The sequence below is a fragment of the Oryzias latipes genome, chromosome 2 (genome assembly GCF_002234675.1).
Source record: "Oryzias latipes chromosome 2, ASM223467v1".
Lineage (NCBI taxonomy): Eukaryota > Metazoa > Chordata > Actinopteri > Beloniformes > Adrianichthyidae > Oryzias > Oryzias latipes.
In genome coordinates, this window is record NC_019860.2 from 8,650,647 (window position 1) to 8,670,246 (window position 19,600).

The window sequence follows — 19,600 nt, forward strand, 5'->3', positions numbered from 1 at the left end:
ATCCAGGTTAAGGATCATCTGTTCGTGGCGTAGAAAGTTCACATCAGAGTGAGGAAGGGGATGCTGAGCAGGGTCCTGGGAAGCAGACATGTCCGCTGGATCCATATTAAATGGCCAGATTATTCTGTTGGGAGAGGGGAGTGGATAACTGAATCCAAGTGCAGACACAAACTGATAGAAGTTAGGTTATTTAATTTGACTTGGCAGGCAGACTGGAAGGCAGGCAGGCAGACTGGAAGGCAGGCAGGCAGACTGGAAGGCAGGTAGGCAGGCAGACTGGAAGGCAGGCAGGCAGACTGGAAGGCAGGTAGGCAGGCAGACTGGAAGGCAGGTAGGCAGGCAGACTGGAAGGCAGGCAGGCAGGCAGACTGGAAGGCAGGCAGGCAGGCAGACTGGCAGGCAGGCAGACACAGGGTGAACAATAATCTGGCGCTGGCTGGAGATCCTCCTCAGGAATAAATAGAGTCTGTGATGGCCTGCAGGTGGGGAGGTGCTGATTGTAGAGATGAGCAGCAGGTGTTGGGCTCCAAGGAGGAGGCATGCTCAACAGAACCACAACAATATGGATGTTGGAAAGATAAACTTTTTTACTTTGATCTAACTTAATTATTTGCTTCAGTTAAGATAAATCTTTTTTTGTAAAGTCAGTTTAAAAATAACACGTGGTTTTCAGACAGTTATTTTACTTTCATTCAAATGTAATTAAGTAGGTGTAACTTTGGTGCTGCTGTTAGATCGGCACCACAAGGGATTGTGGGATATCATTCCCTTTTCCTGTCTGGACGAATTTGGGTTTAAGTGTGGGTTTTTGTCCAAATGTGTTTAGTTGTTTAGCTGTTTTACTGTGTTTTACCGTGTTTTGCCGAGGTATTTTGTCCTACTATGCTTACGTCTCCGCACCATGAGTGAAAGCTAGGGAGAGGATGATGAGTTAATTAATTAAGATGGAAAAATGATTAATTGGAGTAATATGAAATTTAGTTAGATGAATATGTAAATTTGAGTTGTATAAACAATAATTGAGTTTTATAGACGTAAGAAATTAGGTTGAATAAATTTAACTCAATTATTTGTTACCAAAAGAAGTAATTCATTTAAGTTGGCAAAATTGGATAAGTTATATTGCGTCACAAGGAAAATGGAAATAAGATCAGAAACTTGTGCGTTTACTTTGTCTGTTCTTCTACTACAAGCAGAAACTTTTGATGATGCAGCCGTGTTACTTTTTTGATGGACTTATAATCTTTATAAGCCGTCATTAAAATTTCAGACTCCGTCTCACTTCCGTCTCAAGTGTCGCACTTTCTTTTTTTTTTCACCACGCGTTTCCATGGTGACTCCAGAAATCAGCTATCCATTGAGAATGTCTTTATGTACCTGCCGTGCACGTGCGTTAACCCAGGGTTACCAAGTCGAGCGTAATTACGCCAACTCATATCCGGTCTTTTGGAACCGACATACCCCGAGTAAGCAAGTTCAGGCGGATTTCAAGGTTAAACTCAGGGTAGTTTAAACATGCTTCCTGGAATACCCCCCTGTTTGTCTTTGTTTGGATTGAAAACGGAGGAAAAAAACTTCTTTGGAGAGAAATCGGCTTTGTTTCTTGTTGCTATGAGGTTGTTGAACAAATGTGGTCACTTTCACAGCTACACTTCAGATTACTTCCAACAGACATAAGTTATTCCTTTACAATTTATCAAAAACAAGTTTTTTAAACATTTTATTGATTTTCAAAGTCATAAAAACATATTTGATGTTTTTTCTGTAATTATAGGTCGGATTTCTTCAGACATAATGACACAATAACAAAAACCAAACAAAATCATTCAGGTCTGTAGTTTGAACTTGTATTAGACATGAGTAGAACTGCATCTTCTTGTCAGAAAAGTGTTGAAAAACCAAAATTCTGTCTGTAAAATACCTGCAGCTTTTTTGTATGAAGACATGAATAAAGTCTGGATTTGATCCTTAATGAATCTTCATATTTCTTTGTCCTTCAGTCTTTCTTTCAGTCTCAAACACACTGGTTCATTTGATCCTAATGAGAACATGTGTGAGGCTCCAACATGGCTGCCTTCACTGCAGGTTCCTCTTCACAGCATGTGTTTGTGGATGAATACACAAACAACAACACATGTTTATAATGAAATGGTTCAGTCCAACATTTGAGACCTGCAGACCATGAAAACGGTCAGAAACAGCAGGAATAGCGGTTGTTTTCATGTCTGATGAGGGTTTTTACATCAACTGAATAGAATTTCTGTCATCCATGTTAAACCAGAAAACTAAGACAAAAAGTCTTTCGGTCTCCATTTAGTCTCAAAGTTTAAGCTTTTTTATCTTAAACAGAGCTTTTATGCTCACATCTTTAATCAGTTCCTGCTGCAGCTCTGACACTCTTCTCCACTTCCTCTGATTCCTCCATCACTCTGCTCTCCACCTCCCAGGAACACCGTCCAGTCACAACATCTCTGCAGACCAGCTGCTGCTCCTCTCTGTTCCTCCAGAAGGAACATCAGACTTACTGGCCCTCTGCTTTCCACCTACAAAGAAAAAGCAGATAGACAGAGATGAAGGAGTGTCTCCTGATCCTGGTCTGTCAGTCAGTGATGCAGCACAGCAGCAGAAAGAGCAGCAGGAGCTTCAGTTCTGTTCAGAGCAGCAGCTTCCTGTCATCTTCACCTGTTGGAGCTTCTGCTGCTCTGATTGGCTGACTGTTGTCCTGAAGCCTGTCATCATTCTCCTCAGAGCTTCACTGAGAAGCTGCAGCTTCACAGGAAACTCTGCATCTTTGCTCTCAGACTAACTTTAGGACCAAACATCTGGAAGCAGCTGGACTGACTCCAACCCTCTACTGACCTCAGAGTCTGGAGTTTGGAGTTTGGACTCTCCACCAGATCCTGGAGCTGCTGAACATCTGAAGACTGAAGGTTGTTGAAGCTCACGTCCAGGTATGTCAGGTGGGACGGGTTGGACTTCAGGGCTGAGACCAGAGCAGCACAGCTGGTCTTTGAAAAACTGCAGAAGATCAACCTGAATCCAGCACAAAGAGTTGAGTTTAAAGACAAAGTTCATGTTTTTCATCCTTCACTTCTTCTAAAGAGTTCAGAGCTGAAGAAGATCAGAAAGTTTAGAAAAAGTCCAAAGATGTGAAGCAACAGCAGCAGATCAGAAGAGTCCAGCAGAAGCAGAGAAGAAGAACATTCAGGAACATTCAGGACAACATGCAGCTGCTTCAGGAAAGAAGTCCAGATGTGTGAAAGTCAAACATCAGCCTGTGGCTGCATCCAAACCAACTGATGTTTCTGCAGCAACAGCAGAAAAAGTCCACTTCCTCTTTCTGCTCAGCTCTTCTCCAAACAGCACTGAATCATGGGAGAATTTCAGCAGCATGATGCTGGAAAGTCCAGTTGATGATGTTTGTGGATGAAAAGGTGAGGATGTTTGTGTAGGATGTGTCTGTCAGAGCAGCATCCAGCTGCAGCAAGACTCTGTCACTGTCTGCTCACAAACATCAGCCGCTGGACTCTCAGCTGCATCTGCTGAAACACAGCAGGACTCAGAGTGCATGTGAGCGTGCACGGCTGCTTCTTCTGCACGCGCTTTAAAGGAGTCAGTTGGAGCAAAGACACAAAGAAGAGCTGATGGCTGCAAGCAGAACTTTGTGGAGGACAAATGTCAGCAGACAGCTTTGAAACAAGCAGCTGCAGGAAGAAAAGAAGAAGTTCTTCTGCAGATCTTTGAAGAGAACAAGCAGCTGCAGGAAGATGCTGCTGCAGATCAGAATCTGGACATTTCTGCTCCACTGTGGGTCAACACAACTTTGTCATCATATTGATCTGAACACAACTGAAACATGGAGTCTGACCTCAGAGTCTGCAGTCTGCAGTCTGGACTCTCCAGAAAATCACACAGATGAAGAAATCCTGAATCCTGCAGGTTCTTGTTCCAGCTCAGGTCCAGTTCTGTCAGATTGGATGGGTTTTTCTTCAGAGCTGAGACCAGAGCGTCACAGCTGATCTTTGACAAACTGCAGTCCTCCAACCTGAATTCAGACAGAAAAGTGTGTTCAGGAGCAGTGATGCAGCTGGAGGTCCAGGAACTTGGTAAATTCAGTCAGGTGGGACCCGCCCTGATGACAGACTGACAGATGACATTTTCACTGTTTTGACCCAAAACATGATGGCAATAGATTAGAAATGACTTTAAAATGAAGCTAAAATAGACAAGGAATTGAAATATAATTTATCATCATGAATTATTAAGTACTAAATACTTTTTTAAAATGCATGGCAGAAATGCAGATTGAACTGACAGTTGTAAAATAAATTTTCATTTGAATTACAGAACCAGAAAAACATGACTATTTAAAACCCAATAGATTTTGCTTCGATTTAAAGCTTTGATTTCAAAAATTTCAGATTAAATTGCATTTATTCATCCTGAATCCTAAATTGTAAAATGCATTTTCAAATGACATCATCATTTTGCAAAGTCAAAATTCATTGAGAATTTAAGATCACTTTGAGTTATGGGTAAAAAAAGAAAAACCCAGCAGATATTATTTACAGAGGATGAAGATTCAAGAAAACAAAGTTTTTGATTCATGAAAAGCTAAATTAGGAACATTAGCACAGCGAACGCTTTTCTGTGTTAAAGAGAAATACACAATGCTATGATACCAATGATATTAATAGAGCTTACGATGTTATGATAACGAGCTGTTCATGCGTGGTCAGGATAAACTAGTGATATATGTATATCACAACATGAACCAAATGACTATTTGACAAATTTAAAGCTTGGTCAATATACATATATATATATATATATATATATATATATATATATATATATATATATATATATATATATATATAGGTTGTTTAGATTTAAACATTAATTTCCTATCATACTTTAAACATAATAGATCCACTGAAGGACCATGATGCAACAGCTTTTTTCAAATAATTAAAGAAAGGCATTTATAGTACATACTAAACTGAAAATTAATACAAAAGATTTCAACTTTCAAAAGAGAAAATAAATAAAATAGAAAACTAAACTGATCAGTTCCATTTAAAAACGAAATATTAAATCTACAAATAAATTCTAATGTTTTCAAGTTTTACAGAACAAACATATTTTGTCAACATCCTGTGAATAAACTAGGAACTAAAAGCAAATTCTCAGAATTTCTTCTGATAGTTTAGACTGTTGCTGCTGTGCACGTCTGACCTTTGTTGTTTTTAAATCATCGTTTATTTCAGTCTGACATTGAACATGCTTGGTTGCTCTGTTTCAGGTAATAACAAACGTTGGTGGTGTTTCCAGTTTTAGAAAGAACATGCCTTCTGCACAATTTGCAGTGCACATAAGTCTGTTTTTTGTCAGATTTTAAATAACTAAAAAACCTCCACAGGGGCCGAAATTTAATTTTTCAGTCAATAACATACTTTATTAAACAAATTTAATTCTGTTATTATTTAGAAAGTGCCAGGTTTTTTTTTTTATTAATGTCTTACAAAATAGTCGTTGTTGTAGTATTTATCTGCCATGTCTATAAGTCTGGTCGGTAAAAGTTCTGACTGGAACCTGTTAAAAACCAAAGCATGTTCTGCTGTTTCTTCAGCCAAAACTGTTGGGAGTGTCTCGCATGCGCTTGCTTATGTCACGTGCAGACACTGGAGGAAGAGCAGACAAAAGAAAATCACCAAATGGAGGAACAGTGACTATAATTGTTTTTTTTTTTATGTTTACTTGCCATGTGGCGACTAACCCTCTAACTTTTACTAGTCATAGAAGAGAAAATGCTCTAACTGGCTAGTCTTAATTTCAGATCCTTCAAAATAAAAGTCTATTGCGATAGACTCATTCTTCTATTAAAAAAAAGTTTTATCGCAATATATATCATTCTTGTTTTATAACCGAGCCCTAGGTGTTAGTTTATAAATCACTGTCACCAACATTAAGGATCCCCTTCACTGGTTAACAGTAGAAGGGTTGTTGCCTTAGAGCTCCCTCTAGGGGATACTAGGGTCTAAAGCACTGACACCAACATAAGAAGCAATGTTTTTTTGATCATATTTTTTTGTGTTTGGCGTGTTTTCTTTTGTTGTGTTCTTAACCTCTGCTGTTCTGAGCAGAAAAGGAAAGAGCACCAGGTTTGTCATGGATAAATGATACAGTTGGATGGCTAGTGGGTCTATAAAACTAGTTTCTTTAAATATAAATGGCATACCTAATCCAATAAAGAGATCAGCGGAGCAACATTTTTGAAAAATACATGGTCTTAGATGCATTCTGGTACATTCTGGCAGCTAGTTACTCACACTTCTTAATCAAGAAACTAAGACTAATTGGAGCATCATGATTTGTCATTCAACCCCTATTTTGACTTACCATTAAGGACTTGCTGGTCCTAAAAAAGAATTTGGATAATTGCTAAAAGTAACACAATCCTACAATCTAAGCTTTTTCTAAAAGCTGCCAAACATACAACTGCTAAAATAAAGTAACATCAAAGCCCCAAATGGCAAAACGAACACCAGTAACTATGATATTCTATGAAAGTACCTCAGTTATTTGAACAATTTTATGCTTTAGAAAGACTGTTTTCTCAAACTATGATTATATCAAAATATGGGATCTGCTTTAAACTATCTTTCTATAACATAATACATCAATTCTTTAACACCAATACTTAGTAATCTGGGAAATATCAAAACAAACATACAAAAAAAAATAAAACATTGTAAACATTCTTTTTTAATGGAGTGTTGGTCCAAACCACCAAATACTTATAATTACAATTAATGTCAATAATGTTTTTGACCAAAACCGAACTAAATTAGGAAATACAAATAAATTAGATAGAGAAATGTATTCAAATGTTTCAGTTTTGATCAGTGTAGTCGGTTATTCTGCAGTCAGATCAAGAAAATCTACAAGGGGGGGGGGGGGGGGGGTTCTCCTGGTCAATGGGGCACTGATCAAAGAAATACTACAAACGGTACATACATACCATTCACAGACTTGACATAAATGGCAATTTCAAACAATGTATAAGCATGTTTTATACCATGGTCAGTTACAAAAGCAATACATATTAACAAGGTTTTAGTCCTTAATTCTTGTTTTTCTTTTTTAAATGTTACGTGATGCGGCGCGATACGCCGCATCACGTAACATATAGTCAGTCAACGTCGCGCAGCACCACCGCTGCAGTCAAGATTCGGCGATATCTATATGCTGATCGCCCCGATGGGTTGAATAAAGCATCAGTTCAGAGAGAAAGTTCATTTCTCATCCGAAAGCAACTAAAACGTCCCGTCATTGGTCAATTAGGCCAGGAAGACGAAGACAAGATAGCCGCACCCATAGAGAAAGCGATCCACGGAGAAATATAGAAAATAAAGCGAAAATTCGCCGATTTCAGACATTTTTTCATCCGGAAAACGATTTGTCCATAGAGATCAGGTCTTTATTTCCCGGAAGAAATGATCGGTTTGCTCAAAAAGCCGGATTTCCGGGAAATCCCGGAAGACCTTCATCACTGTGCCATGGAAACATCTTTGTTCTAAAGAAAATCTGAGCAACTGTTTCCTTCCACTGCAGACTCGTCAAACAATCAAAGATGTTTAAATTCTGGAAAATCCAGAAATCTTTGAATCCAAACCTTTCAACTTCAGTGAAGAACTACAAATGTAAAAATGAACCAACCAGCAGCTTCAATATTCTGACCTCAGAGTCTGCAGTCTGCAGTTTGGACTCTCCAGTCCAAAACACAGAACCTTTATTGATGAATCATTCAGGTTGTTGTTGCTCAGGTCCAGTTCTGTCAGGTGGGACGGGTTGGACTTCAGAGCTGAGACCACAATTTCATAGTGAGTCTCTGAAAGTCCACATCCTGAAAGTCTGTAAAGAGAAACAAAGACAGAAACAGGTGATCTTATGATGAATTCAAGCTGTGATGAAGTTCCAGTTGGTCATTTATCTCTTCATCAGAGCTTCATCTTCATCTTGAAACAGTCCTCCTCATCCGTCTCTCTCAGATCTTCATCTTTGTGGTACTTTCATCTGTAGCTGGAGAAGAAGGTGGAGCTCAATGGAGCTTCATGCAGCACTCAGTCTGTCAGTGATCTGAGGTCTGAACCTCAAAGTTCACAGTAGAATCACAAAGACTGGCAGCTGTCACTTGGACCATGATGATGACAATGATAGTTGAATGTTGACAGTTTTTAAATGTTGGTTTTGATCCAGTTTTCTGAGCGTTTTCTCTAGAAATCGCAGCTGTAGGTGGTTCCCTGGCTGCCATTGTTGAATAAATTCCTGCGGGCTCGCTTTTTTTCCATGGGGCTTGCTGACTTTGATGCAAGGATTTCTTTGTTTCCTTGAACGTTGAAACCTCTTTGGGTTCAGCCTGATCTTTCAGCACTCTAAGGAGTGGTCTGTGTCCCAGTCAATGCTGTGATAAGAGCGTACTTACAGAACGCAATTGATAGCTAAGCGTTGAATTAGCATAAGGTCCCACTAGTGCCAGTGTTTCGAGCGCAAATGGCATCAGGAGACCTTTTGCTGGGGCTTGGTCTGGAAGTATGAGATGGTGATCCACAGGTTGTAGAAAGCGCAAAGCTCGAGCAGGCGTTGGCTGTTCTCGTTCATTTGGCCGATGCCAAATTTTCCGAGGCACGAGGTCCATGAGTCGTTCTCTGCTCCTACTCTGACATTGAAGGCACCCAGATGGATAAGCTGTTTCTTGGCGGGGATGCTGTTGATGACAGATGACAGGTTGTCATAGAACTGGTCTTTAGTTTCAAATGTTGCGTTCAGAGTTTGGGCGTATATGCTGAGGAGGGTGATAGGGCCTGTGGTGGTGTTGAGACGAAGGGTGAGGAGTCGTTCTGAGCCATTTTTGCCAAGTTCTACCATATTCAGTAGGCTGTTTTTCACAGCAAAAGCCACGCCATGCTGTCTGGGCTTTTCTGGGGCCTTTTCTTGACATTAGAAGATGTAATATTTTTCTTTCAGAATGCCCTAGTCAGGCAGTCGTGTTTCCTGTAGGGCAGCAATGTCTACGTTCAGTCTCAGAAGTTCATTGTTGATGAATAGAATAGAATAGGTCTTTACTGACCTATGACTGCTGTCTTTCGTAGGTTGTCAATGTCCCGTACATCTTCAGAGAGGCCCGTCAACATTGTAAGGACATTCCAACATCCCAGTTTAAGAGGTGGTCTCTTTCTCAGTGTTTTATTGCCTGGTGCGATGGTTGCAGCCTGCCGTTCGGAGTGTTCCTAATCCCCATGCACCCAGTGAGGAAAGCAAACTGTAGCGAGGCAGTACCTGACTGTCTAGGGACTGCCCAGCTTGAGGCGGGCGGTAACTGCACAGTGAGACCCGAAGATCCCTCCCACTGTCGGGAACAACCCCTGGCGCCTTGCTCTAGGCCAATTCAGCTGTGGCGTAAAATCGGTAAACTGTTGCTCCCCATGTTGTTTCAGTGCTAGCGAGGCTGGAGTGTCCTCTCCAGGGTATTGCACAAGAGTGGTCGGATGCTAGCCAGGGCAATGTAATATGGAGGACAGTCTATTGCCCACCTAGAAGGTACCCCTCTCCACGTCGTCAATAGATCCAAAGGAACAGCAAGGCTGCTACAGTTTGGCATCGGCGACGCCGCAGGACTTGCCAGAGCGACACTGCAAGCAGCGTCAAACTGCCTTAGGGACTCTGACTCCAGATTTTTCCTCAAGGTTTACTCTTGAAGCCTTTTCCAGGGAAGAATATAGCCGCGAGGCAGCAGAGGTTAAAAATCAGGGTTTTCCTTCCCCTAGATGAACTGCCTTCTTAGGCTGACGGGTATCATCTCACCAAAGCAACTGGTTATAAGGCACCAGTGACCCACCTGCGCCTCTTCTCCTGTCAGTGAAAACAGTTCTGCCAGGTTTAGATGCTAAACCACACACGAAGGCCAGGAGCTGGACTTGGTTGTCAGAGGTTATTGGAGACGCACGCTGTATAGAGGTACTTTATAGACAAAGAGAACTTATCCCCACTACCACCTCCTGGCTATGACAACATTGGAACCAATACCATAATATTTTTCTTTTTCTTCATTATAATCTCAATAGAAATGCATTCAAACACAATGCTCACAACGACTGATACCACCACTACCACTGAAACCACCTTATAATTCAAATTTGTGTCCACATTTAGAACAACACCACCTCCATTTTTCAATTCTCTACTTTCATAAATGACCTCACAACCTTCTATGTCAAAGTCCACTCCCCTGTCATTGTTAAACCACGATTCTGAGAATGTAATTAAACTGAAGCTTTGAGAAAACTGTTTCTAGAAGCCCTTGATTTTATGGAAATTTGTATACAAACTTCTACTAATAAAATTAATCATGGAGAACCTGTTATCATTCATATTTGCCATATTAAATTGATCCTCTGTTTAGTACTGGCATTTGTGGATATCATTATAGAAAAAAAATCATTTCAGGATCAATATCAGCATCTTTCAGATCTTCATAATTGTTATGAGAAGCTGAAGGTTCTAGTTTATTATACTGTGCAATCTGGTCTAACAGACAGCTGCATTCATCTTGTCAAATGGAAAAATTGGATAACATCAAAGTAAAGTCAATATCTCACTTATAGATGTATAGTTCAAGGTTTAGGTGTGCTGGTATGAGGGTGGATTATCAACTTGTCATGCCTTAGGTAAGCAATATCCCCTCTCTTCCTTGCTGTTTTTAGTTATTGCATCAGCTCTTTCCATTTTCGTCTTGCTGATTGTAGTCTTCATTTATATACATCTTTGTACCTTTAAGGGACTTGGTATGTTGCGAGATTGAGTCTGTTTTTATATCTGAGAAACCTCACTACGATGGATCTTGTTCTCTCTCCTCCAAGTTTTCCAGATCCATGTGCTCTTTCAATTTCTATATTCTGCTGCAAGTGGATTTTTTTCCCATCTTTTACAAGATTATTTCGTCTGGATTAACCCTCCAAGTAGTTCATCTTGTCAGTGACAGCTAGCTAATCTGTCATTTGCTGAGTCCAATATCACTTTGACGAAACCTTTGAAGCTATCTTGTTGTTGATGTAACAATGCAGTGAATTGTTGTTTTTGTTGGTGTAGCAACTCATTTACTTGAGCCACGGGCACATACTCTTCCTCCATCTTCGCTCCCGCCTTTGACCCTTGGGGTGGCATTGTGTGCGTATCTGTGATGCTAGGCTTCAATGGATTTCATTGGAACAACTAAGATCCTTCTTTGCACTTTAGCTAAAAAGATAATATCTGTGTGAAAGAAATGATTTTCTTTCATGTTTTTTATTTCTAATCCTTTTCAAATCATCCTGTCTTTGTAAATCAATCTGAACACTGATCTGCTTTATCATCACAATCACTTCTGGACTCACCTGAACTTTCTGCAGTTCCTCACAGCTGGGATCAGTCTCCGTTTACCCTCTTCTGATGTTTTGTACTGGTCCAGGTCCAGCTCATCCCGAACCTCCTCTGACATCTGCAGAGTGTAGGCCAGAGCTGAGCAGTGGATCTCTGAGAGTTTCTTCTCTGATTTATTCTCTGACTTCAGGAACTCTTGGATCTCCTGATGAACTGAAAGGTCCTTCATCTCCATCAGACAGTGATAGATGTTGATGCTTCTGTCAGGAGAGACTCCTTCACTGTTGATCTCCTTCAGATTGTTGATGGCTCTCTGGATGGTTTCTGGATTCTTCTCTGTCTGACCCAGCAGGCCTCCTAAGAGTCTCTGGTTGGACTCCACAGAGAGACCATGAAGGAAACGAACCAGCAGATCCAGGTGTCCAGTTTGATTCTGTTGGGATTTCTTCATGACTCTACTCAGAAACTCATCCAGGGATTTGTTCTCCATGTTCTTCTTCAGGAAGTCCTCAATGACCTTTACCTTCCTGTTGGAGTAACAGTGGTACATGTAGACTGCAGCCAGAAACTCCTGAACGCTCAGATGAACAAAGCTGTAGACCGGTTTCTGGAAGATCTCACACTCTCTTCTGAAGATCTCAGTACAAACTCCAGAGTACACTGAGGCCTCTGTGACATCCAGACCACACTGCTGCAGGTCTTCTTGGTAGAACATGATGTTTCCTTTCTCCAGATGTTCAAATGCCAGCCTCCCCAGCTTCAGAAGAACTTCCCTGTCAGTCTCTGTCAGCTCTTGTGGACTTGTCTGATGTTCCTGCTGGTACTTGTTCTTCTTCCTCTTTGTCTGGACCATCAGGAAGTGGGAGTACATGTCAGTCAGGGTTGTGGGCAGCTCTCCTCTCTGCTCTGTGGTCAGCAGGTTCTCCAGAACCACAGCAGTGATCCAGCAGAAGACTGGAACTTCACACATGATGTAGAGGGACATGGAGCCCTTGATGTGGGAGATGATTCTGCTGGACAGCTCTTCATCTGGGAACCTCCTCCTGAAGTACTCCTCCTTCTGATCATCATTGAAGCCTCGTACTTCTGTCAGTCTGTCCACACATGAAGGAGGGATCTGATTGGCTGCTGCAGGTCTGGAAGTGATCCAGACCAGAGCTGAGGGCAGCAGACGTCCCTGGATGAGGTTAGTGAGCAGCACGTTGACTGAGGACTTGTGTGTGACATCAGACACCACCGGACTGTTGTTGAAGTCCAGAGAAAGTCTGCTTTCATCCAGACCATCAAAGATGAACAGAAGTTTGCAGACAGACAGCTGTTCTGCTGGGATCTTCTGGAGTGTTGGATGGAACAGCTGGATCAGAGTGAGAAGACTGTGCTGCTCATCTCTGATCAAGTTCATCTCCCTGAAGGACAGAGGAACCACAGCACCGATGTCTTGGTTCTCCAAGCCCTCGGCCCAGTCCAGAGTGAACTTCTGCACTGAGAAGCTTTTTCCAGCTCCAGCAACTCCGCTGGTCAGAACCACTCTGATGGATCTGTGTTGGTCAGGGAGGACTTTGAAGATGTCTGGGTTCTTGATTGCAGTGTCATGGAGCTGGTTGGTCTTGGTGGTGGTCTCCAGCTGCATCACCTCATGTTGGGTGTGACCCTCTGGTCTCAGTCCCTCTGTGATGTAGAGCTCAGTGTAGACCCTGTTGAGGAGCGTTTCTCTTCCTGCTTCTTCAGTTCCTTCAGCCACATGTTCACTTCTGCTCCTCAGACTGATCTGATGTTCTCCAAACATCTCCTGCAGACCAACATCTGCTGAAAGAGCAGAGAAGAAAGCTCCTTCATGAGTGTTCCAACACAATCCCAGCAAATGTTTCCAGAAGAATCCATCAGCAGATGATCAGGCTCTGACTCACCAGTTCTGGGTCTTTCTGCAGACTGGGGTCTGCTCCTCATCTCTCTGTGGATGTTAAGGAGAAACATATTTGAAAAGCTCTCATTTGGATCCAAACAGAAATGCTGTCAGATTTGCTTTAAGATTCTCTTTCAAACGTGTTTAATGAATCCAAACCTGCTCCATTGACTTTAGTGAAATGTCATATTTTAGAGGTTGCAAAAAACAGCTAGTGTGATTAAAAAAAAAAAGATCAATGACGAGAACATTTTGGTAATGCTTGAAGACAGCTGGATGGCTCAATTTGTAAAGTGCAAGACTGGCACATGGGAAATCAGGGTTTGATTCCAGGGGGACATAATGAGCTTCATTCAGTGCACTACTTCCCAACCATGTAGGCAAGTCTGGATCTCCCTGTGTCGGTCCCCCGTCCAGATAAAATACAGGGTTGTGTCAGGAAGTATCCAGCGTTAAAAAATATAGCTTAAAAATACATTACTTAAATAAGATGAATATTCTTTTTTTTTATTATAAAAGAAAAACAACTATTATTTTTTTAGACATGTCTGTTTTATTATTACTATTTTCTGTGTGGGTTTTCAATGTTTCTTTGGTAAAAAAAAAAAAAAAAAAAGCTGCACATTTATGACTTTCCTGTTCAAATACATTTGAAAGCAGCAGGTGAGGCTCCAGCAGCCCATGCCTCTCTTGCACCTAGTCTGCACCGCAGACACTGACTGGAACTGCAGCTCACATACAGCGGGGAAAATAAATACACGAGATGAGGCCCGCAGTACATATGCCTCAAGGTAGAGGGCGCTGTTGATCCCAGAGAATGTGTCACTAAAGAATAATAGAATTTGTGGTAGCAAGTCAAGTGCAGCCATCCAGTTTTTAAATTTTGTTTATCATCATTTTCTAAATGGAGGACTACGTGTCTGGACTCAAGAATCTGTTCAGACACGTCTCTGGCAGTGATCTCCATGGAGACAGAGAAACTTTTAAAATTGAAGAAATAAAATGAAAACCTCTACAAACAGGTGATCCATGTGTTTCTTCAGAAGGAGCAGTGCACGGACTTCATTTATGAGTGAAAGTAAGTCAATAATAACAATGTTGTTTTTTTTTTTACTATGTTGCAGTTTGTAAACGGAAGAAAAATGTTGATATTTTGATCAACAAATTTCAACTGTTCCTAATCAAATGGTCAATAAGCTTCTCTGTAGGGCTCAGTTTGTAAATCTGAATGATGACGTCAGTGCCTCACCAGCCGTGAACCTTACTGCACATCACTGAGTCAAAGCTGATTTGCTGTAGCAGCCACTGAGGGGATTTGCTAAAAGATGAACAACAATGAGAAGAACATAGTGACCTTTTGAAGACATCTCTGTTTCCAAACTGTTTTCATTGAACAACTGCAGATGTTCTTAATTTCCTGTTGCACTGACAGAACTTTTTCTGCTGCCCTCTGAGAAACATTTGCATCAACTGGAGTTTGGTCTCCAAACTGAGTCGATTTTTGCCCCTAGCAGTTGGTCATGTTTTCCAGGAGTGTTTTTCTAACTGTTTCAATAAACTCACACTTAGCTGCATTTACATAGATGCAAGTAATCGGATTAACGCCTGATCAAAACAAAATAGACAGGAAGATAGGGTGAGAAGCTTGGTCACCCGAGGGGAGCTCGGGGTAGAACCACTTCTCCTCCACATCAAAAGGAGCCAGTTGAGGTGGCTCGGGCATCTAGTCCGGATGCCTCCTGGACGCCTCCCTGGGGAGGTGTTCCGGGCATGTCCCACTGGGCGGAGGCCCCGGGGAAGACCCAGGACACGCTGGAGAGACTATGTCTCTCGGCTGGCCTGGGAACCCCTCGGGGTCCCCCCAGAGGATCTCCGAGCAGTCCCAAGTGTAAGGTGTAAAGACACTTGCATTGGTGTAACAGGACTTGCTTTACACAAGTGCAAACAACAATGTCAAGTAAAAAAAAAAGGCTGATGTTAGTTGCACATATTTTAAGTGCGTCCAAGACTAACCTTTCCGTGCGGCCAAGGAAAGAGTTGCCGCACATATTTAGAAAATGATGTGCAAATAGTCACTTTAAAAAATGTATATAACAATAATAATAAAAGCGGCAGCCATGTTTGTTTATGATAAAACTTCACTACTTCTTCTTTTGCCGTTTGCTGTATTTTAGATAGTTCTGCACATGTAAAAATGATTTATTCCAATTAAACATGTGATGAATGTAAAAGTTTCTTATAATTGGATAACATTTTTTAGGGCCCATGTATACAGTTATCTTTGATCAGATTAAGACATTTTGCACATGTAGATGCAGCTACTGTTGAGTGGAACGTCTGATTCAAAGGATAGTTCTATTGTGTGATCCAGACTGTGTTCAATGTGAGCAAATGTGTTTCCAGGTTAAACCAGAGCAGATCTAATCCATCTGAAGGTCTAAATCAGGGGTCGGGAACCTTTTTGGCCAAGAGAGCCATAAATGCCACATATTTTGAAATGTAATTTCGAAAGAGCCATACAATAATGTAGCGTCCCTTCCCCACACTGAGGCACGGAGACTTAACCTCTTTTAAAGTTCTTTATTCCGATTACTGCAGACCGCAACAAACGCCGTTCAATTAATTCAGCAACTCCTGAATCTCTCCCGCCGACACGAGAGAGAGCGCTTCTCCCAACTTTATATTCCCCTGCTCCCGCTGCAGCCCTCCCATTTCCCTTATTCGGCCCATAGCTGAACCCCATTGGTCCAAACTACCTAACAACAGGCTGAGCGACAGAACTGAGGGCCAATCAGATCTCTGCTTGACGCGTTCAATGAACTCCAGAACTTTTAACGCGGCCCAACAGCCATCCAACTCAGTCCGCGACAATTTGTTTAAAACTAAATATACAAATGAATGTGTGCATTTGATTTAATTTCAACATTTTTAAAGTACAATAAGTCTGTGGATTATTTTTAATAACATTGTTATTCTGTTGCTAATAAATGATGAGTATTTCTCGTGGTAGTTTTGCTGATGGTCTAGTCTGGTTGATCCGTGGTGAGTTTCTGCTTCGTTCAGGCGTTGAGACTTTAAACGTGATCGTAGGTCTGAATGTTCTGTAGATGTGACAAAGACTGCTCACATGCAGACCTGGAGTCAAACACACACTCACACGCCACAGTGAGTGACGGGCAGCGGGTTTTACGTTTTTACAATCCCTGCGCGATTCACCTGCTGCCGGTCCCCACAACACCTCAGCCCCACCCCTCTGCTTTCTCCCTCACACATCCCGTCCCAGCATCTGTGCGCTCTTTCTCAGAGACGGGAGCGCGTAGTTTTAGGCACGTCAATTCACAGGTTTCCAGCTGGTACAAACTCTGTGAAATAATAGATAATAGTAACTGATAGCGCTGGCGCAGATTTCTCTCTCTAAGCACTGCTACTACTGCGCGCCTCTGGCATCGCATCGCGCCCGAGAAGGACTGGTCTAATGAAAAAAAAAAAACTATAATTAAAGATTTGTCTGCGAGCCACATGTGACCATCAAAAGAGCCATATATGGCTCGCGAGCCATAGGTTCCCGACCCCTGGTCTAAATGATGCGTTAGCTGTGTTTGGAGCTCATGTCTGGACTGAGGTCAGAGAAAAGTTCAGCTGTTTGCTTCATCCTGACAGACTGAGCTTTGTGTCCCCAAGACGTTCCTGGATGGATCAGCTGATGTTCTTGATGAGAACATTGTTGTTCCTGCTGAGAGCTGAACTCTGCTTTGTTCACTAGAAACTGCTTCTTACTGTGAGTCTGAAGGTCCTGGTTCAGTTCTGAAGTCTGGAGGATCATCTTTGGACCGGTCACTCTTCATGGATCCACAGCTGCAGGCTGCAGACTGGACTCTCTGTGTGACCTGTTGACCTCTGCAAACACCAAACCATCAGAGTGTTGGAGGATCTGCTTCTTCATGAACAGCTGATGGACTTTGACATGAACACAGACTGAGCTGTTTAGTCTGGAATAACATGACATGTTTGGATCAACAGTTTACAGATCTCATCACACACATGATGCTCCAAGTGAGTCTGATCAGAGAGATCCAGAACTGAACCAGACCTCAAGTCCTTCATCTGAAAACTGTTGATCATCTGAACTAGAATCCAGCCTCCAAAAACTCTGACAAACACTCACTGTTTCAGTCCTGAATGGATGTCCTTGAAGTCAGGATTCGAATCCTTTGATCTGTCACTCCTGTTGGACCTCCAGCTGGATCCAGATCCAGGTCCAGGTTGGTTCCTGTGAAGAATGAAGGTTGCTGGTGTGAGTCCTGAGCTCTGACATGGAGAAGATCATGGACAGTTGGAGATGTTCATCTCACCTCTGAGTTTTGCTCTGGTTGTCATGGTTACCATCTCTGCTTTTAGAGGGAGGGGCTCCCTCCTGTGGTTCCTCCCACTGATCCATGCTGCTGGATTCACTGGATCCACATCAGCTCACACACACCTTCAAACTTCACCTGCAGAGGAAACATGTCTTCTTAAGCTCTGATAGACATCCTGAATGTTACTAGATGAGGTTCTGAGCTCTGTATCCTGGTTATAGATGTGTTGGATCTTTAAAAACACATTAGGATCCTGAAAGAACATCCACAGATCAAACTGAATCAGAGTTTCTGGAAGAAGTCGCCATGTTGTCAGTGACCTCTGATGTGTTTGTCTGCTGCTCTTTTCCTCACAGATCAGAGACAACAGCTTGAGCTTCATCATGAGATCAGTACACAACTTTTTCACAAAGACTCACTGTGAAAGAAGAAGAAAACGGAGGAAACTCCACCGTCTGTGTCTGCTGGACAAACTCTGCTGTCTGAGTTTGAGAGCAGCCCTCTTCCCTCTGTGTGGTGTGTGTATGTGTGTGTGTGTGTTTGCATGTACATGTGTGTCTATTTCCTCCTCTCTGCCTTTACCAGAAATCACGTGACTGCAGCTGCAGCAGTCAACAATCTGCTGGGTCCTAAAGCAAATCACATTGAGTTTCAGCTTTGTGGCGACTGGACTAAACTTTAAACTAAATATTATTTATTAAAGCTTTAGAATTAGATTCCTTAATTACTTAACTACTTAAAAGACATTACCAAGTATTAGCCTGCTTATAAAGACATTTATTAGCATTTGTAAATGTCTTAAAAATGACCTACGACCTTTTTTTCCCTCTCTAACCCGAGAGGGGAAAATAAAAAATATAATAAAATCACGGGACCTTTTTTATTACTGTCTCAATGAAAATAAGAAGAATATATTAAAGTTCAGGAGAAGGAGCCGGTTTAGCTCGTGCTGGTTTGCGGCGCCTTCCGTCCATGAAACCAGGGTTTGAATCCGGGCTGCTCCCTGTTCCCTTCTCTACCTCTGTGTTGGTCCCAAGCCCTGTTGCTTTGAGAGGGTTGCGTCAGGAAGGGCATCCGGCATAAAACATTGCCAAGTTTACCATGCAACTTGTTCGCTGTTCATTAAAATGTATCTAAAGTTAAAAGAAAGAGAACTAAAAGTGCTGACTCAGCACAGATCAAAGGAGACACAGATGATTTCCTGGAATGAAGAAAACATCAAACATCATGATGTGATCTGGAACTGAGCTGTTCTTCAGAAGATCCTCCCAAACATGGAAACTGTTGCTGCAACACGTGAAGGTTTGGTTCTGTTCCAATGAATGAGTTTCAATTAAATGTGGAGGTTTTCCAGGAAACGTTGCTGCAGTTCCTCCGTCTCATCAAATGAGAGATTTCTCTGCACTAAAGAAGAAAATCTTCCAGAACAGCTTTAAGCTGCAGAAAAACTGTTTCCATCATTCTGAAGACATTTCTTTAGGCTTCATGTGAAGAAAACAAACTGTTTGAAAAGATGAAAACAGAAACAAAGATGTTTCTAGAAGCTGCAGATGCAGTTACAAAGAACAGCCAGCAGGTGTCCCACCATGGGAGTCTCTGTGATTGAAAAATGGCTTTTCTTTGGTGAAATTCAGTCATTTTGAGGAAAGACAAACAGGAAGGCAAATACTTGTTCTTCTAATATTGGATCCAAATGTTGGTAGAAAGTAAAGCAGCAACAATCAAATAAGCAGCAGGTCTTTTTAGTTCATCTCTCACTAGAATGAGATCCAGACTGAAGCTTTTGGAAACTTGGATCATTCCAACTGAAACTCACTTGGATCAACCGTGGACATTTCTGGAGATTTCAGGACGTGGATTCAACAAATCCCAGTTAGTTTGCTAAGAAAAAGAAGAAAACTCATTTACTAAAATGTCTGGA

At 41.8% G+C, this 19,600-nt stretch overlaps 4 protein-coding genes across 11 annotated transcripts in view; 1 reads left to right on the forward strand and 3 right to left on the reverse strand.

Moving 5' to 3' along the window:
• LOC110013798 (gastrula zinc finger protein XlCGF28.1) overlaps positions 1–19,600 on the reverse strand; it is a 989,290-nt gene that overhangs the window by 587,124 nt on the left and 382,566 nt on the right. The window lies entirely within an intron of this gene.
• LOC101169839 (NLR family CARD domain-containing protein 3) overlaps positions 1–19,600 on the forward strand; it is a 1,010,604-nt gene that overhangs the window by 455,829 nt on the left and 535,175 nt on the right. The gene's annotated exons all lie outside the window — the stretch shown is intronic.
• Positions 1–19,600, reverse strand: part of LOC105355408 (NACHT, LRR and PYD domains-containing protein 12-like) — a 768,227-nt gene that overhangs the window by 142,074 nt on the left and 606,553 nt on the right. The window lies entirely within an intron of this gene.
• Positions 1,719–17,723, reverse strand: LOC105355350 (protein NLRC3-like). Of its 5 annotated transcripts, none has more exons than XM_011482176.3 (9): positions 17,677–17,723; positions 17,490–17,594; positions 17,102–17,221; positions 13,329–13,372; positions 11,436–13,224; positions 7,744–7,917; positions 3,869–4,045; positions 2,860–3,033; positions 1,719–2,543 (listed from the first exon to the last, which is right to left on the reverse strand). In XM_011482176.3, exons 3-9 carry the CDS (start codon positions 17,167–17,169, stop codon positions 2,522–2,524), a joined length of 2,448 nt encoding a protein of 815 aa, XP_011480478.3. In that variant the 5' UTR covers positions 17,170–17,221; positions 17,490–17,594; positions 17,677–17,723; the 3' UTR covers positions 1,719–2,521. The 5 variants fall into 5 exon arrangements, with proteins under 5 accessions (XP_011480478.3, XP_023817951.1, XP_023817958.1 ...); XM_023962183.1 differs by having other exon boundaries at positions 11,436–13,227; XM_023962190.1 differs by lacking the exon at positions 3,869–4,045 and having other exon boundaries at positions 11,436–13,227.

Bases quoted from the DNA above. Each gene is read 5' to 3' on its own strand.
- LOC105355350 (XM_023962183.1), bottom strand. From the start codon at position 17,169: ATGAAGAGTGACCGGTCCAAAGATGATCCTCCAGACTTCAGAACTGAA. The intron at 13,373-17,101 runs GTAAGAAGCAGT...TAACATCCACAG, and splicing joins CCAGGACCTTCAGACTCACA to AGAGATGAGGAGCAGACCCC. The intron at 7,918-11,435 runs GTGAGTCCAGAA...TTCTCTTTACAG, and splicing joins AGGAACTGCAGAAAGTTCAG to ACTTTCAGGATGTGGACTTT.